This window comes from Genypterus blacodes, unplaced genomic scaffold (assembly GCF_046128005.1).
Source record: "Genypterus blacodes isolate CSIRO-AG114 ecotype Tasmania unplaced genomic scaffold, CSIRO-AGI_Gbla_v1 ptg000118l_1, whole genome shotgun sequence".
In the NCBI taxonomy this organism is placed as follows: Eukaryota; Metazoa; Chordata; class Actinopteri; order Ophidiiformes; family Ophidiidae; genus Genypterus; species Genypterus blacodes.
The window spans coordinates 1,061,172-1,084,524 of record NW_027466921.1 but is presented as its reverse complement, the minus strand read 5'-3'; the positions used below and the strand labels follow the sequence as shown (position 1 = coordinate 1,084,524).

At 44.1% G+C, this 23,353-nt stretch overlaps 1 protein-coding gene across 1 annotated transcript; it reads left to right on the top strand.

Annotated features, from left to right (window-relative positions):
• Positions 1-16,299: 16,299 nt before the first annotated feature.
• On the top strand, positions 16,300-22,243 carry pou1f1 (POU class 1 homeobox 1). The gene is made up of 6 exons (XM_076162010.1): positions 16,300-16,441; positions 17,649-17,810; positions 20,530-20,793; positions 21,536-21,700; positions 21,895-21,955; positions 22,036-22,243. Exons 1-6 carry the CDS (start codon positions 16,300-16,302, stop codon positions 22,241-22,243), a joined length of 1,002 nt encoding a protein of 333 aa, XP_076018125.1.
• Positions 22,244-23,353: the final 1,110 nt, after the last annotated feature.

Here is a 23,353-nt window from a genome sequence, read left to right as displayed (position 1 = left end):
CATGTGCGCGTTTCTAGACAGGCAGCGCAGTTTGAGACAAAAACAAAAGGCGTCGTCCGTGTCCACACATGGAACAGCTTCTCTAATTGGCCGAGCTCACTGTGTTGCTCAGTGTGTGGCTGCTGTGACTCTGTGCTCCTCACACTGCGCTCAGCTCATTATAAAGACACACATTATACCGGCCGCACCGTCTATACACGTGTGTATGTGTGTGTATGTGTGTGTGTGAGGGCCCAGCAGGGATTTCACAGACTTCCAGCATTCAGGTTATCCGTGTATGTGTGTGTGTGTGTGTGTGTGTGTGTGTTCAAACATGTTCTCTTTCTTTATTTTGTCCCGTACGTCTGCCATGAAAATGATGTTTGACTTTGACTTGATGGAGTTAGTGGCCGCTTGGGTCTATCAAAAAAAAAAAGAAGATGAAGAAGAATTGACACCAGATGGACTGAAAATCAAGCCAGCGCAAAAAACTACAAAAGAAGAGGAAGAAGAGATCGGGGTGGGAAGAGTTGGCTGCGGTCCCTGTTCTGATCTAACACGCAGAGCGGCGAGACGACAGGTTGAATCAGATTAACCCCTGTGTCATTGTGCTGTGATGTCCATGCTGGAGCTGCCAGAGGGCAAAATCCACAGAGCTTTGATAAAAATCTACTTTTCTTGTCCGTTTTATTTGTCACAAGCTGAACTGTCGCTCACTAACTCAAAGCGTTTTTGATAAAACCAAGCATAGAGCGTAAATGTGCAGTGAGGTCCAGCTGCGGCCAAAGCTTTGCCATCATTGTGTTTTACCTGCGTGCCTCCCAACGGGGAATAAAGTCATTTCAGGTGAGTTGCTGGTTGTTTTGCTCACTGTCAGTCGGCACACACGAGGGACCCAAGCCCGCCTGTAAAGGATCTCCTGTTATTGCTTTAATTACCCGACGAACAAGTGAGGAAGACAATTTAATCTAAGACATCTGCTCCGACACAATCACAGCCTGTAGGACACGTTTGCTCGAGAAGTGTGTGGCACAGTCTTCGCTCTTCGTCTTGTCATTGTTGCACTAAGACCTCACCATATTCCCTTGGAGCCAGTCTGTTTGTTTGCTCTCATTATCAGACCTTGAGGCTTGACAAATGTGTAGCAGACGAAGGTCAGCAACTTCCCCGTCAGATAGTTACTGTACAGTCAGCGCTCACCCCTGACCTGATGCCGTGTTTCTAGCCAACGAGCTGCAGTCCACCAGTCCAGCAGGCGTATGGAAGGAGAAGCGGTGGACTGTAGCAGTTGGGTCGGAGCGGGGAGCCTGTCGCTGCCAGCGTAAACCCTGCGGAAGCCGGTTGCCATGGATTTGTAGCCTCATGCGCTGCCAGTTGACACAGGGAGTCTGAGAATGGTGGTCGGTGATTGTGAGTTCACAAGCAGCCAGCAAAGCAGTCAGACACCATCTGAGCTCCAAAGCGTGGAACTGGAGTTCAACATGACGCATTGGGGGTCAAGCTACTTGAGCACAGGTGGGTTATTATGGCTCCAAGATGGACCGGGAGGATGTGTTCACAGTTTGTCCGTTTGATATCATTGTGCAGCCTCTAAAACCTGGCAAAACTTCCTGCGATGCTGTAAAAGTGATCTTAGGGGATTTAAGGCAGGAAATTGGGAGTTTAAATTCATTCGGTGGAATATAATTGAGGTTTGCGAATGTGTCCTCGTGATCCAGGCTGCCTTACAGATGGACTGAAGCAGATGGTCGCAGCTTCCATCATGTGATAGATTAAGGAACGGATGGATGGAGATGATGGGAATGGGAGCGAGACTGACGGAGAGAGGAGAGAACGACTCCACTGCTCTGTTAGCCTCAAACTACTGCAAAACTATGCAACGTCAGTGTGTGTCCATGCCGGTAGATCTACAGATACACACTACAACACAGCGACGCATTGCTCTATAGCACTCCTAGTGGTTGAAACTCTCACATGCATCACTAAGGGCATCAGACTTTGTGTGATATAATAAAAGTACCAAATGTGTGTTAACCTCCTCCTACATCCAGTGGTGTACAATATATCTGCCGTGCTAAGCATTTTGTTAAAATCATAACTAAATGTTCTTGATGGTCTGGAAATTGTAAAGCGTACAAAATGATTACAAGATAGGAGACCTCTGTAATTATTGCGCCTTAAATTAGCTGAGTGATGACAGGTCCATTCTGTGTTGACAGTGGAGCCTCCTCTTGATGGGAACAAGAGTATATAATAAGATAATGGCATGTGTGCGTGTGTGTGTATAAACTGAGAGAAAAATTGCGAATATAAACTATTGTTAGGAGCTGCAATATGTTCAACAAATGTTAAGTTACACTAATAAAATGGGACTGTGGTCACAAATGATGTAATATCTCCTAAATCTAAAGCTTCAGTAGTCTGTTTACAATTGTTTGGGGCTGCTACAATATAAGAAAATAGTTTTATTCAGTGAGATCATGTCAAATGTCTTCTTTTTAAATCTTTCCCCATCCAAAATTAAACATCACATTCACCTTGGATCTGAACTTCTTCACTTTCCACCTGCAGGTAAGATGTCACCTTTCAATCTGTCATCTGAAACCTTTCGACCTTTCTGTCAATCTTTGCCGTTTCCTTCAAGCATTTTCAATTCAAAATAGCATCGAAATCCACTTAAACATCACTCTGTCTTTTCAAAATGGCGATAGGCGACTCAGATCCACACTGGGACTGAACTCGGGATGATGCAGGAAGATGAATGTTTGTGTACTGAACCGATGTTTGTGCTCTGAACTACGGGTCGGCCAAACTGCGGAGAGTTTGACTGCAAACTGTTGCGCGCAAGGAGGAAAATTCAGAGCGGCGCTTGTAAAAAGGTATTTTAACCGGCGAACCCCAGTGACCTTGTTGAATGGCTGCAGCCAAACATTTGTTCGTGCCTTAACGCCCACAGAGTGAAGAGCATCTGACAGTAATTGGAGACAAAATAAATAAACCAAATCAAACACATCTGAGGGCGGTTTCTGGGTGATTTGATGATGATGATGATGTTTATGGAAAGACAAACATGGGAAATAACATTTAGCATGAAGTCAGCAGGGGTCAGACTACATCTCTGCGCTCTATATGAATCTATTCACTGTCAAAATGTGTTGTACAGCAGATAGTGTATCTGCCATACAAGTGTATGTTGATTCCTACCTCTCTGTGTCTCCTTTACGGCTTCCAAGACACTATAAGCAGGTGAGTGAGTGGCATCCTGTCACAGCAAACAGAGTAGAACCCTCCACTCAGCATGGTGTTAGATGGAGAAGGTGTGAGCGTCACCGTGAGAATCACAGCTGGCGTGTCTTTCCTCTGTGTGACTGTCTGAACCAACAAACACGTCAGGTAATGCGGCAGAGGAGGCGGCGGCGGTCCTCAGGGGAGAATCATCATCGCACGGGTCACACAGGTACACTGAGTCGACGTGTGTGTGTGTGTGTGTGTCGTGGTTTCTCTCTACGGAAACATGGAGGCACGCACGCAGGTTTTCCGGAAGGACGTTTGGATGCTGAGCTTCGGTTGGAGCTGGAAAAGAGAAAGTGTGAAGAAAAGTGAACAGCTGGGCGAACGACGGGGGAGCCTGGATGGAGTGGAGACAGGATTAAAGACACAGTTAGCGCCGTGGCAGCCGCGGGTCAGAGTCCAGACACCTTTCAATTAACACCACACAGCTCCAGAAGGTAGAGTCTGTCTCAGTTAGTTATCAGTATTCACGCCGTTTGTTTCCGAGGTCACGAAAACGGTAGAAAAAAAGTCAAGTTCCACCTTCGACGCTGTGAACGTGATTGAAAATCAGCGTAGAATCAACCTGGGCGTCCTGTGAGTGACAGGCATAATGATACAGTTGGGTTAAAGTGATTTCCTCAAGCATGTGAGCGCTGCATCATCTGACGTCCTCACCTGGCGCACTTCCTCTCCTGAGCTGATTAAGAGGTTAGTCATGTATATTCAGGAAACAACAGAGTCCTCTTCATTCCATCCAGGCGTGAATTCCTTTGACGCCACATTATGCCTCGATTGCAGCGCGGATACAAATCAACATATACTCCATAGAATGAGCTTAAAGAATCAATCAATGCCACGCAGGTAAGATTCTATGGCCTGATTTGAATGCGGTGCACATATTGATTCAGTTGCAAACAATTCTTTAGTCGTGTGACCGTTTTTCGGCTTTTGACATGAAACTTGCTTTTGTACATGAAAGAGACGCCGGCCTTCAGCGTCTCATATCACCCCTCACTCCTCCACACACTCATCCTTACTTTCCACACACACACACACACACACACACACACACACACACACACACACACACACACACACACACACACACACACACACACCGCCACGTCTCACTTCCTCTCCCCGTTACTTCGCCATGCTTCGCTTCTTCTCTCGCTGTTCCCAATTTTTCAGATTCTCAAACCTGCGTCCTCCTCTTCCTCGCCCACTGCTTGTTTACACTTCAAAGTCTCCTCTCCTCTCATGCTGGAGCTCGATTCTCTTCTGCCATATCAAGTGCTTTTAAGTGCTTTCGTCCTTGTCAGGGCCACGCACATTTAAGCATGAAAAGACTCTGTGCCGAGTCTTCAATCTGCTTGTTTCAATGTGTCGTCTATTCAAACACAGACCCGTGTCCGTGATTGAAAAGTGATTTTTCTTTGCAGTTAAAAGGACGAGTTTGTTTTCTTGAATCAAAATAACGCAAAGAATCAATTTTTTTTGGGGAACACTTGAACAATTGCACTTGCATTCCAAGACATAAGACTTCCTGCTTCTACTGCCTATGGGGACAATACAACAATACAGAGATCAGCAGAAGGACAAGACAATAGAACATAACAATATCCTTAGATTTAGGGATATATTTGGGTAAAACAACGTGGTTTAGTTTACAGGCAATATTTCCCTTTGTACACAGACTGGAAAATTGGATATTATCTGTATTTCTTTTATTCCCCTGCTCATATTCTAACAACAATGTGATTGGTGACCCTAAAAATATCTTAAGCTTGAGTATTCATAGGTTTTCTCCGTATTGGCTGCAGATGGCTGCACCGCCCGCCTTGGTGTGGGAAACACGTGTGGGAAATAAAAAAGCGTTCCCAAACCGTCTCATCCTTCTCTCTTTGCGTACACACACCAGCCACTTGCCTTTGTTCTCTGCCAGATTGCCTTTATTGTCCGGCTTGGGCTTTCCAGCTATTCTCTGTCTGAGGAAAAAACAGATCAGACCTGACACACTCCAAGATCTAAAAGTGAAAGTTTGATTAGTTTGTCCATGGTAAAAATTCCAGTGGAATGGAAAATGAAAGCGGCGCCATGTAAACCTTTTGTTGTGTCTTTGAGTGCAACGTCCAGGCTGGAGTGAGAAGAATCAATTAACAGAATGAAATGAGGAGTTCAACACTTGTTTATGTGCTTGTCCAGCTTCTCATTAGGCCTAGTAATGAAGTCTTTAAAAAGTTCCTCACTGACCGAGCCCTTTCCTGTGGTGTGTCACACATTCTAATTTTGTGAACAACCACCGCGAAAAATGTCTTTGAGAGGACTTCATCTCCACCACTCTCTTTAAAAGCTCTATTAAAGCATCTTTGTAGTTAAGGGAAATGTTCAGATGGTGTCAACTCATTTGAATCATCCTCCTACATCTCCTCTAACTGATTATTGCTTTCAGTCCGTGCGAGCATACAGATTCCGTTTCAGCCTTCATCAGGTCGACACTTCCTCCTTCCATGAGATGTTTTGATTGACAACTAATCTGCTGCTTTGCTAGCTGGAGGGTCCATTGTTGCCATGGAGACTGACTAACTTTTTGGCACAGTCATTAAAATGTGTGTTTTTGCCGTTGTTGTTTGCGAGTCCTATTCCACCCTGCTGAAGCGTTTTATTGCTTCATGTGACAGATGCAGATAAGACAGAGCGCCACACACACACACACACACACACACACACACACACACACGTGATAGCGCACGCTAAATACACGAACCACTAAACATGTCAGCAAGCCGTCAAGACTGGAATATGTTCTGTTTGATTGGATGAGAAAATGATCAAATTATAGAACAGCCTGAAGAAGCGTTTGATTGAGAGTAGAGATCTGCAGAGGCTGATGATGGTCTGTCTCCATCCCCAACCATCCCTGGCTGCTGCAGCACCGTCCCCACCCTGTTCCCCTCTGCCTCAACGCCGTCAACAAAAACGATTAGTTCTACTTAAGAGAATTGCGGTGGCCTTTCAAACTGAAATTTGGCAATAAAATGACCCAAACTCTATAATTTCACAAGAAGAAGAAGCTTGTTTGTCGCTCTCCCAGGCAGATTATACAGATTGTGATATATAGTTGTATTGGCATGTTATCATTCCTCCAAAATAAAGATCACAGCTGAGCTAATATTCTCTAAAGCGCTAAAAAGGGCAATCTATGGTTGCAAATTAAATAAGGCATTAGCAACATACATCCTAATAGTCTCAATAAGGCTCTGAAATCAAGTATTTGCCTCATTATCGGTTAGATTTTGCACCCGTGCCATGCACCACGCTCATTAAAGTAACAAGCTAGTGCTGCCTTCAAATGCTGTTAGAAATCACACCATCGCAGAACAGGCTTGTAGGTCTCCATGGAGTGAAAAAAGCTAAATACATCCTAAAATGTGACTTTTTCCTTCGCTAACAATTATCTGGGTTAGATTCACAAAACTGATGCAACTATGCAAAGTTATCACCTCATCGACAGCATTCAGTATCAGCAGAACGACACACACGTCTGTAATGAATTAAAGACTGTCAGAGATGCTTTACAGTCTTTCTGGCGGCACGTTGAAGTGTTTTGCATACGAGGTGACCGATGATCTGGATTTGTTGCTGCTGCTCTTTGAAGCTTTACAGACGCAGTCCGGCTCATCAGGGCAAATTAGCCTTCATTTGGCCCTTCTCTCTGATCTGTGTCGCATCCTTTCCTCTCTCCATCACTCCATGGAGACCTGCTCTTTTCATCCCATCACTGTTTGATGTGGGCTCCGGGGTTCAGCTCTTTACGGCACCCGGGCAGACACACGAAGGGGGGAGAAGACATTATTTAGACATTTTATCGTCTTGTCGTTGATATTTCGTGTTGTCGTTGCTTTGGCGTCGTCGCTCCTTTTAGTGTGTTTCCTGCTACTTTTATCACGGCTGCTCTTTGAATTTAAGAGAAAACATCCTCGGGCTGAGATGTGATGCTCTGTCACTCTCGCTGTGTTCACTGTCACTACACCATGGCTCACATATTAAACCAGAGCGGCACTGGCACTGCCTTATCTGGTGCTTATCAATTTAACGGAAACAGTCTGTGTGTAATCCTGTCTTTTATCTGTCAGTCAAAGACAGACGCTGACTAATGACACGTGGCCTCTGCTTAAGATGCTCAAGGAGGCTTGACTCTTGAACATCAATGACAAGGTTTTCTTTAGCAGGTAAAATCCTTGACTATAAAAGAGGAAACCTTTTATATAATACCAATACCAAAAGCCTTGTTCTTCTGTTTCTTCCGTTCAGGAAGTTCAGGAAGTCCTCCTGGTTCTCAAGTTCCTACAGACACATTCAAACAACTCCTTTTCAGATAGCAGTTACAGTTTTTGTGTGAGTACCAGTTGTTCTACACGTGGTTTTCAGTCATTCTCTGCCTTCCCACTGGCTTTATTCGTTCATTAATTTCAGAATTTTCACATATTTCATTGGTCTTTGATAGCACCAGTTAAAAAGGTTATTAGAAAATATATTACATTACCTTAAGGCCCTTCATACTTCCTCATACTTTCAGTCATCTTCTGCCTTCAGACTGACTCAGCTCTGTGGCACTGCTTTAATTAGCCGCACCTGTTGCTCATAAGCAATCGTCAGCTTTAGAGGTTTTGAGCTTTAGCTGAAAACCACTCAAACTGCCACTCAAACTGCCTGTAACTTCTTCATTCTTTAAGGTACAGAAACCATTCAGACATTTCTAAGGCCACCACACTTAATCTAGAAAATGAAGCAAGGAATTCCAGACATTCCCTTTCCCCAGCATCACTTTTCCAGCTCCTCCTGGGGGATCCCAAGGCTCAAACCAAACTAGTTTGTTTCGGGGGTTCAGCATGCCCAGGTCCAGGCCCGGTCTGCATAGCAACCCAACTTCCCTACAGCTTATCCTTGTGGACTATTTAATTCTTTAATAATTCATCTGATTTGGAATTTTCATTTAAAAAATATCAAATTTTAGACTTGTAAAAACCTTTTCATGCATCTATTCTGTTATGGCTCATGGGGGCCTGAAGCCTATCTCCAGCTAATAATTAAGCTGATAACACTGCTGTAGACTCTTCTTCTTCTTCTTCTTCTTCTGGACTCATTAAATTTAGATTTGCGATGAGAGACTGTCTAAATGATCTGCAGGTTGTCTCATTTTCAGCCAGCAGACAGCCATGTTTGCAGATGTATCAGACAGTGTATGATGAAGTGCTGTCTGTTCAGGGCAGGATAGTAGATTGAGCTCAGCCTCACTCTGCATGCTCATCTCTGGAGCTTTCCTCGTATGTGAACAGCTATCAGTGAGTTACAGGACAGATCCCTGCATGAAGTCAATCTGTCTGCCAGCCAGTCAACATCTTCTCATGTACCCAGAGACATTTAGCTCCAGCTTGCCAACAAACTCACCTATCCCGTGCAATAACAACAACAATGATTGATTCCCTCTCAGCAGGCTTTAATTTCTCTGTGTAATGAAATGTACCCTGACCATTAATTTCAGGCTGAGGTCAGAGCTCAGCAAGCGTTCCGAGTCGGAAAAGGACAGGATGTTTATAGCGGCGTTAGCAGTCAAGGCGAAGGGGACCACAGTCGTCCCTCTTCCTCTGGCTGTTCCGCTCCTTGCTGTGTCACTTTATTGGCTGGGTTCCACAGCAGATCTGATGCTGGGAGTACAGTGGGTTGTCTCCTCCAGGTGGACAGTGAGATACTGCACCGTGTGAAGGAGTTGGAAGTTTCTCAGGAGCATGAAATCTACTTAGACGCCTCCTGGAGTGGCTGTCAAGGGGGGGGGGGGGCTCCAGGCTGGAGACCACAGGGCTGACCCAGAATACACTAAAGGGAGTCGAATGTTTTGATTACCAAGTAAGAGCTGGAGGATATTCACTTAACCTGCTGCTTCTGTGACCCCGGACCCAGATAAGTGATTCAAAATGGATCGATGAATTATAGATGTCTAAGACTAGTCTAAAAAGAAATACATTCTCTGAACAAAGTCACAACTTTAAACAACAAACTCTGTCGTCGCAGTGGAAGGACAAAGCACATCTTCAGAAGATTTCCTCTGCTTTTGGATGTTTTTGACTTATCCCACACTGACAACAAAGTTGATTTCCCTCCCTCCAGGTGTGTGTGTGTGTGTGTATTTGTGAACTACATACAGATAAATCCACCAACACTCAAGGTACAGACACCCTCAGGGTACGGCTCTTGCTTAGCAAATGGAGATGGAAACTCATAAAGCTTGTAGACTTAAGGGGTGCGTTGGTAAACCGCCCTGCCTTAGTGCTTGTTGCCTAGCTACCGCCTACATCCATCCTGTAGGATTTATATTTCATTTGTATTTTATCATTCTTGCCGGTGCTGGGAGATGCCTTAAATGGACAGGTGGCATAATCAGTGGCAGGTAGAATACATTGTCTCTGTCATTGTGTCTCATCCTTGTTATTCTCTCTCTCTCTCTTTTATCTATGCTCTCTTTCCATTTGTCCAATTCAGAATATATCCCAATCCTGTTCATTCTCTGAAAAGTAGAAGCATCTGTGTGATATAATGGAACCCAATGCAGTGTTTCTGCTGTAAATGTGATCCTTTTAGAAGCCTGTGATGTCCCGCGTCTGCTGCTGCCACCTCCAGTGAGTCTGACTCAAGTCTGAGGTCAGAGTTACTGGACTACGTTATGCTGAGAGTTGTTTGTAGTATTACAACTAAAAGTATCCAGTCCTGTGTGTCATGTCTGATGTAAATTTCTTGTGGATGTGAAGTTGTTAAATTGACTTGATTCTCTAGAGAAAACAAGACAATTTTCTTGTTAATTCAAGGTAACAATAGATGAACACATTAGCTATCACATGTCCTGTATTCCACACCTTCGCTTGTCTTTTGTAACAGAATCACGGCTTTGACTTGCAAACAAACATGTCGTTGATCTTCGTATGAGTGACAGTTCCCTCTGAATGGAAAGCTGTGAGTTAAGGCTTCAGTATGAAGACACCGGCAAGTGGCATCTGTAAACACACGGTCCCCGTCCTGAATGTAAAACAGTGTGACCTCCACCTCCTTCATTCTTTATTCTCTCAGTCCTTTTCAGCATTGATTTACAGTGATGGAGTTACCATTTTACCTTGTTATTCAGCGTGTTTGCGTCCTTCACAACGTGCCAGGAGAGAAATAAAGACAACAGCTGCGGTGACAAACACACGTATGTAGTGTTGACTATGTACAGACAGAGGGCGAAACTGCTCTGGTTGTATATGGATTGTAAAATAAAAGTCTCTTTAAACATTCAGCATGCCGAGCAATAAATATATTGAGCAAGCACAATAATCTTGTTGTGTTTGAGGAGGACCGCTGAGGGCTCACACACACAGCTCACAGGCTGAATGAGACTTCAAAGGAAAAGGAAATGTTAGTTTGTTCCCAGCTGGAAATACACTTCATTTACAGAGAGCATTTGTTGGATATGATAACTGCCTGATTTTTGGAAAGGTAACAGTCCAGAATTGGTAAACTTTGAATGGTAAAATGCCAGTGACACATGTGCTGCAGCTCTTTAAAAGCCTTACACGGAGCCATTCAGACAAACGGAGGCGGATGAATGAGGAGGAGATGAGACTCCCTCAATTAAAGGTTAGTTTCTTTCAAAGCCTTTCCTTCTGCCTTATTTCAGTGCAGCTGTTAAGTTAATGATGACTTTGTTTGTCACCCTACACACACTGTTTCTTCTTATATGTTGGCAGGAGCGGTTGGCGAGAGCAAGATTGCAGAGTCTGAATGCTTTTCTGCATTCCTTTCTCCTTTAACATTTGTTGGCTTTGTGGGCCTGACTGATTGCAGAAAATTACAGAAAATAAATGTAAAACTTGTAAGAGGAAATGGAAGCTCAGAACAGGAAGGAAAATGTAGTCAAGAAGCGCTTTTAGTCTGGTGAGAAAGATGAATGTTGGCATACTGTCATATTTGTCAGTGACATTTACTTAATGAACACAGATAGGAATCAGTGAGAGACGGAGGAACTGCTCCTGTTTCCTCCTATAGACAGGTTAACCTTTACCATTGTTGAATATGTTGATGAAATTAGGGTCCGGGTGGTGTTTATGTCCTGGTGTGCGTGAGTCAGGCTCAGCACAGGGCAGATGGCGGTGGGAGTGGTGCATGGGGGAACGCTTGATATTCATCAGGAGCCCTGACCTCCAGCGCTGTGGAGTCGAGCATGCAACAGGCCTCGCTCGGAGTTCATCCCTGCATAATGGATGGATGCTGAGCGTCAAAAACAAGCTGTGTTCATCTCGCCAGCACTCCCACCTTCTCTCATGTTTCTGTGGGTGAAACCAAAATCAGCTCGTCCGTCTGAATCCTGACTAAATCCACAGAATGTACTCTTTGGTTGTTGGGAGTGAACATTCAAGGTCGCCGTGTGAAGAATCTTTTGGTGCAGTGCAGAGTCGCTCGGCAAACTACAGCATTTATTATAAATGCAAAAGACACATTCAGCTGTGAATCTCTAAAGTATAACAGCTCAGAAGTCAGAAGTCTCCTTATGCTGATGTTTGGAGAGATATCTTCTGTTTGTGCACAGTCTTCACGTCACACACTCCATGCAACAATGCCACTGCTTTCCGCTTCCACCTTTCAGAGGAGAGGTGAAACGTCTGCAAGCACATCCAGTTGCATAAGATTTACTTTCCTTGGATACCTGTGACCTGGATGACTGAGAACCTTCACACACACCACTGATTTAATTCCTCATTTGCAACGACTGTCAAGATTGATTTAGTTGTTTTGTTTCCTTTTGTTTCAAAATAAAAGATACCAGGAATGTAATTTTGATTAGATTCACAGTGTATCATGAAAACACTTACTACTTAAATTGCATTGCCCCTCTTTTTCTTTCCATGGTTTTATGAGAAATGAATAGGTTAATTAGCTGAATTTTTATGTGGCTGCACCGTGACACTTCACATTTTTGCAAGCGAGAGACGAATTTAACTGGAGGTTGTGGAGAGCTGGAGAGGTTAAATTAAATGAGGATAATAAGCATTATTACTGCAGGTAAAGGAAGCACTGCAGCTCATATGGACGAGTGTGTCGGAGAGGAAGAGGAGTGAAAGAAGAGAAAACGAGAAGGAACATTTGTGTCACACATCTTGAATGATCAATAGTTCCCTTATAAGAATGATAATGATAATAATAGAAATAATACCAATGCATATTTCCAGACATCTATATTCTGCAATACTTTCAGCTTTGATGAAGGATAATGGAAGTCCACAGCAGCCTCCTCTCTCTGTATCCCTTTGATACCAGCATCTCGTTTTCTATTCCAAACAGTCTTTTAGAAACGTTTTAGAAATACAGAAACATTTTTTCTTGTGGTGAATGTGTGGCTGTGTGACCTTTAACACACACACTTTCACACAAAGAGTCATTTGCATTGTGTTTTTATCGAGGCTTTATGTGATCCAAAGCACAGCAAAGGGTCTTGCTATTTTTCATCAAACACACACACACACACGACTGTGACACATACGCACCGGCGCACACGCACAGATGTATGCACACAAACACACACGGTCCACCTGCTGTCCACACTGTATGTAAGGATACCTGTGAGAATGTGCCACTGTGCTCTGTTCCCACCTGTGTGTCTGTGTGTGTGTGTGTGTGTGGTGGGAGTCTCTGATGGGAGGAGGGTAAGAATATATTCCTGTTTCTGTTTTCGTGCTTGCTACAGCCCTTGTAATCTAGTACAGTTGAATATAAATTGTGTGTGTATGCATGTGTGTGTGTGTGTGTGTGTGTTTGCGTGGGTGCATGTGTGTGTGTATGTGTATATAGGGTACGTGGTGTGAATGGGGGGGTGGGACAGGTGCTTTGAAGAGAACCCTTTGACTCGTGGTCTTTTTGCTAATTAAGTTTGTATGCGTGTGTGTGGGTGTGTGTATGTGTGTATGTGTGTATGTGTGTGTGTGTGTGGGAAAGGTTTGGCTTTTCAGCTCCCTCAGCCTTCACTTGTCTTCCCCTTGTTTAGCCTCTTAAAGCTCTTGAGCAGCTTGACATGGACCTGTCCACACAGATGTCCCTCACACACACACACACCCACGGCTATCTGACACTTAAGGAAACACACTAATGAGCATGCAGACGGAAACCAGCAGTACATCAGGTTTCTGCATGGAGACAGAACCAACATGACATCATCTTCATCACATCAGAAGTGGAGACTTCATATGTTTACATGCACGCAATTCTCCTCAATCGCATTACAGACAAAACTCTTTAGTGAGTGTGTGAAAACATGCTGACTGGACTGTACTGGGAGTGTATGGATTGGTTGGTGCCCCAGTGAAGTGGTATGGAAACCAGGGCCGGGTCTGACATTTTATGGGCCCTAGGCGGACTGACGAGGGCCCCCCTGAGCAGCTGCTTGCGCCTGTGTGTAATACGTGGCTCCGGCACTGATAGAAAGGCTGAAGCGATATTTTTGCGCACACACAGACGCTGTTTGTGTGTAGGAGCTACAGTATTCACCATCAAGTGTTACATCATGAGGTGTTACATCATCAGCTGCTTGTGCTGCATTCAAGGACGATCGGCACAATACCTACAGCTCCATAAAGGCCTGAGTCGGGTGGTTTTGGTGTGGAAGAACTCCACTGACCCCAATCGGGCCCCCATCAAACACCTGTGGGATGAACTAGAGCCCGGCTCTCCATCTCAACATCAGTGTCTGATCTCACAAATGCTCTTCTGGAAGAATGGGCAAACATTCCCACAGATGCACGCCACAATCTCGTAGAAAGAATAGGATGTCATAAAAGCTCCTGGAGGTATAATGTGTAAGTGGCCCTATGCTTTTGTCCATAAAGGGTATGAACAGTTCACACACACATAGGAAACACAATTAGAACATCCCTGCACTTTAACCACCTGGTGCTTATCCCTGTTTGCAGTAATTGTAATAGTAGCGACTTGTTCTTTGCTGCAAGTCCAAAGTCTAAAATGTGAGGACGCAACTTTGGCTTATGTGCAGATAAATTTGGGGGTTTATATTTGCATACAGATTGGGATGGAACAGAGGTGTTTCACTCTCAGCGAGACAAAATAAGCATAGTTACCAGATGGGAGGATGATCTTTAGCCTGAGTGGGAGGCGTTGGGCAGAAACCAAAGAAGAAGCAAAATAAATATTTTAACCATCGTAATGCTGATGGTGGATATTTTTTTGCTCTCACATAATCACGTCTTACCCTTGAAGCGCCTTGTTAAGATTCGGAAAGTTCTCACTACACTGCTTGGGGAAATTGTCACAAAGGCTCTTATTACCGTCTGTGTTCATTCGGTGGAACAGACAAGATCATTTAAATTCCAGGTTTCGGCAATTAACAGAAACATGGACGGTATCTCTTCCTCTTGAAACAAAGCATGTTCAGGCTGTGGCTCTTACACTCGGTTTCATTGGTGTGTGAATTTCAACAGGAACAACCCATAAATTGGAAAATAAGGAAATCCATGCACAGAGGAGGTGAATCACCCTTTTTTTTCCAATTCTTTTTCCAAAATCCTTTGTTCTATCCAAGACCTAGATCGTAATTATCAGCTCTGCTCTGCCTGAGACGTTGTTAAAGGAGCGAGCGTGTCCAGTCCGGATTCACACTGCGTGTTTAGCGAGTTGGATCCTACTGCCTCCCACATGCTTTCTTCCACCTGCTGCCTACCTACATCAACAATAGTCGTCCAGAGCCCAGGATAAACACAAATACACACGCACACATAAGAGATTGCACATGCAAAGGACACACTCCTTCGATTAACCGATTACCTGTTGTCTTTACCACAAAATGGACACCATGCTGAAACAATGCAGAGGTTCCCCGGCCACTTCCTCTGACACAATGCTGCAGGCTCTCCGGCTCTGCGGAGGTCAAGCAAGCAGACGGAGACATAAAGCACCTCAGGTCAATCCGGGTCAAACTGGACAAAAAACCAACACGTACACACCTAAACACTTCTTCAATTTCCCCCCCAAAGTTTGCTAGTCAAACAACGAGTGTTTCAGGATGTTGAGGGTATTTGCAGTAACCGTGCTTGATGTGCCATTACGACAAAGCGAAAACGAGTCTTTGTTATTTTAATGAGCCCTCGAGTGTTCATTTTACTTTCCCCCGTCTACAATAACTCAAGCCTGTAATCAAGAGAGAGTGACTGACAGAAAGAGAGAGAGAGAGAGAGAGGGGGAGAGCAGGGAGACGAGACGAGGAAGGGTGAGGAAGGGGAGGCGGCGGGGGGCGGGGGGGGGATCAGGTTTCTCAGCAGCTCTGCACTCTAATCCTGGTCTTTGGAAACAGAATGGGAAGAACACAGGTAAGGACAAACACAGGTAAGGACAGCACCCACCACAGGGGGAGGGTGGGAGGGTGAGTGGGTGAGCACCTCCAAAGGAAATAATGGGTGAGAGAGGGGCGGTAGACGGTGGTGGGTGGAATATATAAATACCTGCACTACTAGACCGGGGCGGTGACATGACAGGCGCTGGTTTATGTAGAGAAATCACTGCAGGAAGAGGCTGGAGGCTGAGACGCAGACGCACCAATCACTGCCAAAGTTCATCACTGCTCACCTTGGACGGAGGCCGGAACTGTGACGGATGGCGGCCTAGAGTAGTTTGTGTTTGAGCTATCACACTTTTACGCCGTCCCCAAGCAACCAAAGCGACAATTAACCCAGAGTGACTGAGAAAAGGACGGACAGGGGGGGAAAGACGTCAATACCAGGACGAGGACGAGGACGAGGACGAGGACGAGGACGAGGACGAGGACGAGGACGAGGACGAGGACGAGGACGAAAAGGCCAGGAAAGCAAAGAGCGAGTCAGGACGAGGACAACGACAGAACATCTGGACAGATAAGACAAGAAGACAAGAGAAGGCAAGCATAGAAGAAGAAGAAGAAGAAGAATCCGATTGACAAGTTGTGCCTCCCCCCTCGCCGCCATTTGTTCCATCGGCATGGCGTGTCAGGCGTTCAGCGCCGACTCTTTCACCACGCTGGCAGGAGGGGACTCGGCCTTGCCAATCCTCATGCACCACGCGTCCGCCAGCGACTGCCTGCCGACCACGACCCACGCCGCTCACAACCTGGTGTCCGCAGGTAAACGCTGACCTCCTTACTAACAAAACGTCCCATCCTGTTCTCACAAAGCAGGGATTCGCTTGTAAACTATTGATCGCGTCTCCACAAGTGGCCCCCTCTCTGAGCTGATAATTGTCCCCCGCGTCCCGCCTCGGTCAGATCCACGTGTCGACGCGTCCTTATCAACCCTCGCCCGGTTCCGTCAGGCGGCGCGAGGATGAATTATATTGAGAATACATTTATTCAAATCCAGTGTAAATTATGTAAATGTGCCTAATCAGCTGCTTTGGCCCAGCTGCCTCCACTTTGTGCATAATTGCTTTGAGGATGTGTTATCAGTACGACAAACTCCCAGACGTCTTCTTTCTCACCACGGAGCATTGTGGGGAGAAACTTCCTGGAGGTTTAATAGCTGCTGATTGTCATATCTCAGAATAGAACAAATTAGATAATGCAGCACATTAGTCATTCAATATTTTTAGATAGTTAAATTATATCTTCGTCCTGTCAAATGTTTCCTAATCAGTCAGCGCTGTGGGATTCTGAGGGGGAAACCTGGTCAGGAGCGTAAAATGTTAATATATAGGCAAAAGTCAGGATTTGCTGTTGGATTAATTGATTTCTGTTGTGTTTATGCTTCCCAATGCTTCATCAAATCTGATCTTTAATATGAAGTGAACGTGAAGTGAAATGAATTGATTGAATGAAGTGATTTAATGATTTGCAGGAGATGCTCTGCTACATTTTGTACTTTTGCCAGAGGAAAACTTTCACCAGCACGTGTTCAGAGCGGGAGGAACACGGGGATTAGGTGCTATATTAAGTTTTCAAACTATCTCTCACATCCCAAGTCTCAAGGTCAATTCTTGCCCTCTATGAATCGCAAATTTGTTTTGGAGCGCTGCCATCCTATCCTCCTCGCGGATCCGTTTGAGGCTGGTTTTAGAAGCTTACGCAAGGAGGAGATCTGTCATGTGTTTGCGCTGCGTTCACCAAGGCACCAGAGATTGTTGTTCTGCCCGTGTAAGTGCTGTAATGAAAGTGTGAACGTTCAGAAATAGACAAACACACTGCAGACACGTTTAACCTCACATCAGATATATAACGGAGGACCAAAAAAAAAATCAGTTTTGGCAGTAATCAAATGAAAGATGGGATGAGATCTTACTTGGTCGTCATCTACACTGTGTGTGTGTGTTCACTTCTCTACATTTATCTCCACCAGTGCCGCCCGGACTCTCCCTGGGTCAGTCGTCTAAGCGCTCCCACATGCACCTCTCCACCTCCACCCTGAGCAACACCCTGGGCAACGGCCCCCCCAGCCTACATTACCCCGTCACCCCGTGTCACTATAGCAACCAGCAAGCCACCTATGGCATGATGACAGGTGAGTGGCCAAGGTGATACCTCTCTGCGCTGGCAGATGATAATTATGGTAATTAATGGTAATAAGGAGGATCATCACTCTGTTGCGTATGAATATCAATACGGGGCAGATTTGTGGGATCGGAGATGATATGAGGGATGATACAAGAGCTGATGGTGATGAAGCTGAAGTAGTTCTAATAATGATCACATGTGGTCATAACAGTGCTCTCTCTCTCTCTCTCTCTCTCTCTCTCTCTCTCTCTCTCTCTCCTCCAGCTCAGGAAATGCTCTCTGCCAGCATCTCTCAGACTCGTATTCTGCAGACGTGTAGCGTTCCTCACCCTAACATGGTCAGTGGTGCGAGCACGTTGCAAGGTAATGAGTCAACACTAAACACTCTTGTCTACACGGGTCTGGCCCACACACATGCACTGACCCAGACAAACACACACACACACACACACACACACACACAGACGCACACAGACAGAGACACACACACACACACACACACACACACACACACACACACACACACACACTGCCTACTAAGCCTAGTAAATTGAACAGGTAATTTGTTTGTTTTTGTTTTATTTCAAATCTGATATGTTTGGTAATCAACCTCAAACTTGTTTACTGAGCTTCAGCCTGGAGCTCTGTAGGGATTTGGTTTCAACACAACTGTCATCGGACAAAATAAACTGAAATATTGATCGTATCGATCTGAAAGTTCCGTAATTCAAGGTGAGGAATGGAAGTGGAACAAACCTTACAGCATGTAAGGAGTTGAGCTTCGTTTCCATGGCTCTCAATCAGGCTTTCTGACTTTTATGCTTTGTCAACACGCTGCATTCAGGGACAAATAATAAGCTGAATTGAATGTGATTTTGAAGTGGATTGATTTTTACCAGGTCCGTTTTTACATTCTTGTCTTGAAGTTGGAAAGTTAAAAAAAAGAAGACCTTGAACTGTGGAAGGTTGCGTTTTGTTAATATTTTGTTATTTCAGTTTAAAATCAGCAGAATGTTTGTTTCTTTATGAAATGTGAAATGAATAGCAGTCCCACAGTTGTCCAGTTTTGACGGAGGACATTTCTTTCAAGGCTGTAACGGTAATATTTGGTCTTTGCACTACTTAAACCAATGTGATTTTGTTTTTTACAAACTTAGTGACTCATAAAGAGACATAAACACACAAACAATAACAAAAATACCTGCAGTAATTAGCTCCTTCAGCTCTGTCACTATGTTACATGCAAGTATGGAAAGGGAAAGCATCACTGTTCCCTCCAAAGGCTTTCATTTCACATTCTACTGGGGTGAAAATCCATAGAATTACGTGGAAGGAAACATCAAGGAGGCGTGTGACTGTTTTCAGCAGCAAAGCCTGAGCGGAGACAGCTACTTCTACAACTTAGAGTAAGATACATGATGCAGGAGGGAATATAGCGCTGTGGGCTGTTGCATCACTGAAGGAGCAGCAGAAGTGTATGACACCATCTTGGCAGGCAGTCAGAGGTCAGATTGTGTTTCCTGGAGAAAGCTAGCAAGGCTGTTGGAAGGTGTGAATCGGTGGTGGGATGGGTTTTGGGATGATGTCACCGCATTCTGTGTTACTGTTATCACACTGACGCCGCGGCTCCAGAGAGATTCAGCAAAGGCTTCAACACGGAATCCTTTAGTTTGCTTGTGGAATGTCATATCCTTGTGTGTTTAAATGAGGCGAAGACTCCAAAAGCAAACAACTGAATAATTGATCGTAAAATATTAATCACTGGGGCTGTACTGTGTATTCATCTACTAACAGGGTTGTGTGGGAAATTGTGCTGCATTGCAAAGCTGCCAACACAAGAGGGGAGTGTTGCATTGCTCATCATTATTATGCAAATCATCCTGTGATTTCAGCGTCTACAATATTCACAAGATGTTCTTACGAAGGAAGACTAATGTGTTTGTCCCGTGTGTCAGACTGCTGTTGGCTCATCCTACAAATCAGCTAACATTACAAGCCTGAGATTATGGATATTAGATATTTGCCTGTCGATAATTGTTTGTTCTTAGTGGAATTGCTAAATATAATTTTGCCTTTTCATTGAGATTAGTTATGCATCACATTCCAGTTCTATTTACTGAGCTCCCATCTGCTGCTCTGGCACTAATCCCCTCATTAATACAGACAGATCCCACCGGTTAATGTTAACAGAGCACCTTTGCGAATGATTTGTAAGATTCAGATACAGTTCTAACTGGCATCTAGCTTTCCATACAGCTGGTAATCCTGTTTGGAAGGTTGATGTCAAGTTCAGAACTGAAGAAGAACTGAGGAAGCCTTTTAGATGAGAGGTGAAATGTCTTCAAGCACTTACTAGCAAGTCCAGTTGCCTAGGATGAACTTTCCTTGGATGCCATGACCTGGATGACTGAGAGCCATCACAGAGTAAAGTTCAGCATCATTAGTTTCAGTGGTCTTCAACAAAATAACATTTTGAGGACAAGTAAATGGTCTAGGACAGCATTTCACATTCTTGATGTTTCAGACTGTGTGTATGGTGGGGCTGTGAGCTCCTCTTATGCTGGCAAAAGGAAAGTTAAAAGGCTGTCAGGGACGGTGTAGGGAAATACAAGTTCCCATGCTGGTTTGTGTCATTTTAGCAGACTCATTCCTGTGTCTCCTACCAACCAATTTTCTGCTTCAAAATTCTTCAAACTCTCTCCGTGTGCCCCCCTCCGTTCCCCCAGGGTCTCTGACTCCATGCTTGTACAAGTTTCCTGATCATGGTCTCAGCAGTGGTTCCTGCGCATTAAGCCATGGTTTTTCCACACTGCCTTCTGCCCTCCTCTCATCTGATGAGGCCCCTGGAGGCCCCAGTGTGGGAGAGATGAAAACAGACCCTAATAGAAAAAGCAGTCGTGATGTTGAGGATGCCCCTGCCATGGACTCCCCACAGATACGAGAGCTGGAGAGGTTTGCCAACGACTTTAAAATAAGGAGGATCAAACTTGGTGAGTGTACTATTGCTTAGAATAAGTGAAAATGCATTTCCTGAAGAAAATGTGCTGTGATTGCAAACGCTGAAAGTTTTGGCAAATGCTGAACAAGTGCCTGAAAGATTGATTTCTGAAATACCTGAAAAATGTTTGAATGGTTTCTGTATCTGAATGTATTAAGGAAATTTGAATGTATTTTGAAAGGGAATGGCTTAAAAAATGCATTTTTTAACTGGCACTTTCTGAAAATCCATGTGAAAATGCTGAAAAGAACCCTTGAAGAATAAAGACTGAAGGCCTGAAAAAATGTTTGGTGCAGCCAATTGAGCAGACACACAGTCTGAAGGCAGAAGATGACTGAAAACCACATGTGGAACAACTGGCTCTCACACAAAATCCATAACTCCTATCTGAAAAGGAATTGTTTGAATGATGTCTGTAGGTTTAAGTATGCAGAAGCAGTTAACTGCCAAAAAAAAAAACTACTAAAGAAAACATAAGAACACCACAAATGCATGCTGTGACGGCAATTGCTGATCATTTTTGCCAAGTGCCTGATTGAAATGTGAAGGCCTGAGAGATGTTTGAATGGTTTCTGTACCTGAAAGTGTGAAGATAAATACCTGTGATTGCTGGAAGTAACCTGATTCACTAAATTTTAGAATAGCAGATATTGCTTGTAAATCCCTGTGTGCTTCTCTGTTTGTGGATGATGTAAACAGCTTTTTTTCTATTTTTGTGTCCTTTGGTAACGCAGGCTACACACAGACTAATGTAGGCGAGGCGCTAGCTGCGGTGCACGGCTCTGAGTTCAGTCAGACCACAATCTGCCGCTTTGAAAATCTCCAGCTCAGCTTCAAGAACGCCTGCAAGCTGAAAGCCATCCTGGCTAAATGGCTGGAAGAAGCCGAGCAGGCCGGTGGTGAGTCACACAGACGTCTATTCATGCTGAATGCGTTTAGATCAGGAGTCAAAGAGGAGAAAGAAAAACATGAATTTTATCCCAGCTATGTCGTTCATCAAGAAAATGTATTATTTTGAATCAAACTTGTCATTCCTGAGCCCATGAGACGCATGAATCAGTTGTGACATGTGCATTCTTTGGCTTTCCCTCAGCCTTGTACAGTGAGAAAATGGGCATCAATGAGAGGAAGAGGAAAAGACGAACCACCATCAGGTAACATGGCTAAACCAGCAAACACGGCCACTATAGTATTATGGTTAGACTCTCACTTTCACTTTATCTTTCCCCTGCAGCCTGGGCGCTAAGGAGGCTCTAGAGCGCAGCTTCATTGAGAAAAGTAAACCGTCGTCCCAGGAAATAGCCCGCATAGCAAAAGGCCTCCATCTGGAGAAGGAAGTGGTCCGAGTCTGGTTCTGTAACAGGCGCCAAAGGGAGAAACGGGTCAAAACCAGCCTCCACCTCAGCTCCTATTTGACCAAAGTGAGTCCAAACTGCAGGTAGCACAGTGAAGTTATCAGCCACTCAGTGTGTCCACCCTGACTGACAGAAAGCATTATAGAGTAACTTGAAATGAAATGAAAATCCCATTGCTATGCATTAAGGGGCTGCAAATATGCATTTGGACATTCTGAATAAATAACTCCAATATGACGTAATGTCCAAAACAAAGATGTATTGGTGAACATCACTACTTCATTATTTTACTTGAATTATAGGTTTACATTTTTTCACAGTATTGTAATCTCTCCAAATTCACCAGAATCAGTCAACAAAGCAGCCAGCCATTATTTACAGTTAAGACTTATTACCATTTCGGATCTATTAAGTTCAAATGTTTCATTAACGTCACATAAACTGCAGAAATCATTTAATTGAGTGGAATCTTAACTTGAATATCTGCAATATTTCATCCATCAGCACCAGAGGGCAGATCAGCACTTTGCCTTTCTACAACACAGACCTTACCAGTGTTGTCCTTGATTCAGTTCATTATTTATTGTTTGGGATTGTCTTATTCTATTTATTTTATTCTATTCTTTATGTACTTGTGGATTAGCATGTGTGTGTGTGTTTGTGTTTCTTTGTGCCAGTGCCTTCTGACCTGAAAAATGCCTTATAATGTAACATATTTACCAAAAAAAAGTTCTATGTTTGCTGTGTCACACTCTATTTATTAAAAATATAATATAAAAAAAATGTTTCATAATCATAAGTGTTATTCTGATCTATTTTACTGAGCACGTATTCATAGACTGCTTGATTCATGTTCTAAACTTTGTGATACGACATTTTGATGAACAGAGAGATCCAAAGATGCTGTCTCCCTACTGGATGATGCCAATGTTGTGTTTTTGTTGTTGCTGCTGCTGTGACAAAGTATGAAAAAGTAAAATGCGACAGCAGCCAATGACCTGTTTGGGATGAGTGATGGGAAACGTCTGAGTAAAGGGAAAAAACAAGCAAACTTCCCAATGCGAGAGTAAATTTGGCCTTTATTTATCAAATCAGAGCCGGGGATTGTGATGTTATCACCGTAGAAACCTATAAAAAGAGGGCTATTCATTTTAATAAGGGACAAATAAAGAGGACAGACGTCAATTCTGATGCCCT

Bases quoted from the DNA above. Each gene is read 5' to 3' on its own strand.
- pou1f1 (XM_076162010.1), top strand. From the start codon at position 16,300: ATGGCGTGTCAGGCGTTCAGCGCCGACTCTTTCACCACGCTGGCAGGA. The intron at 20,794-21,535 runs GTGAGTGTACTA...TTGGTAACGCAG, and splicing joins AATAAGGAGGATCAAACTTG to GCTACACACAGACTAATGTA. The intron at 21,956-22,035 runs GTAACATGGCTA...TTTCCCCTGCAG, and splicing joins AAAAGACGAACCACCATCAG to CCTGGGCGCTAAGGAGGCTC.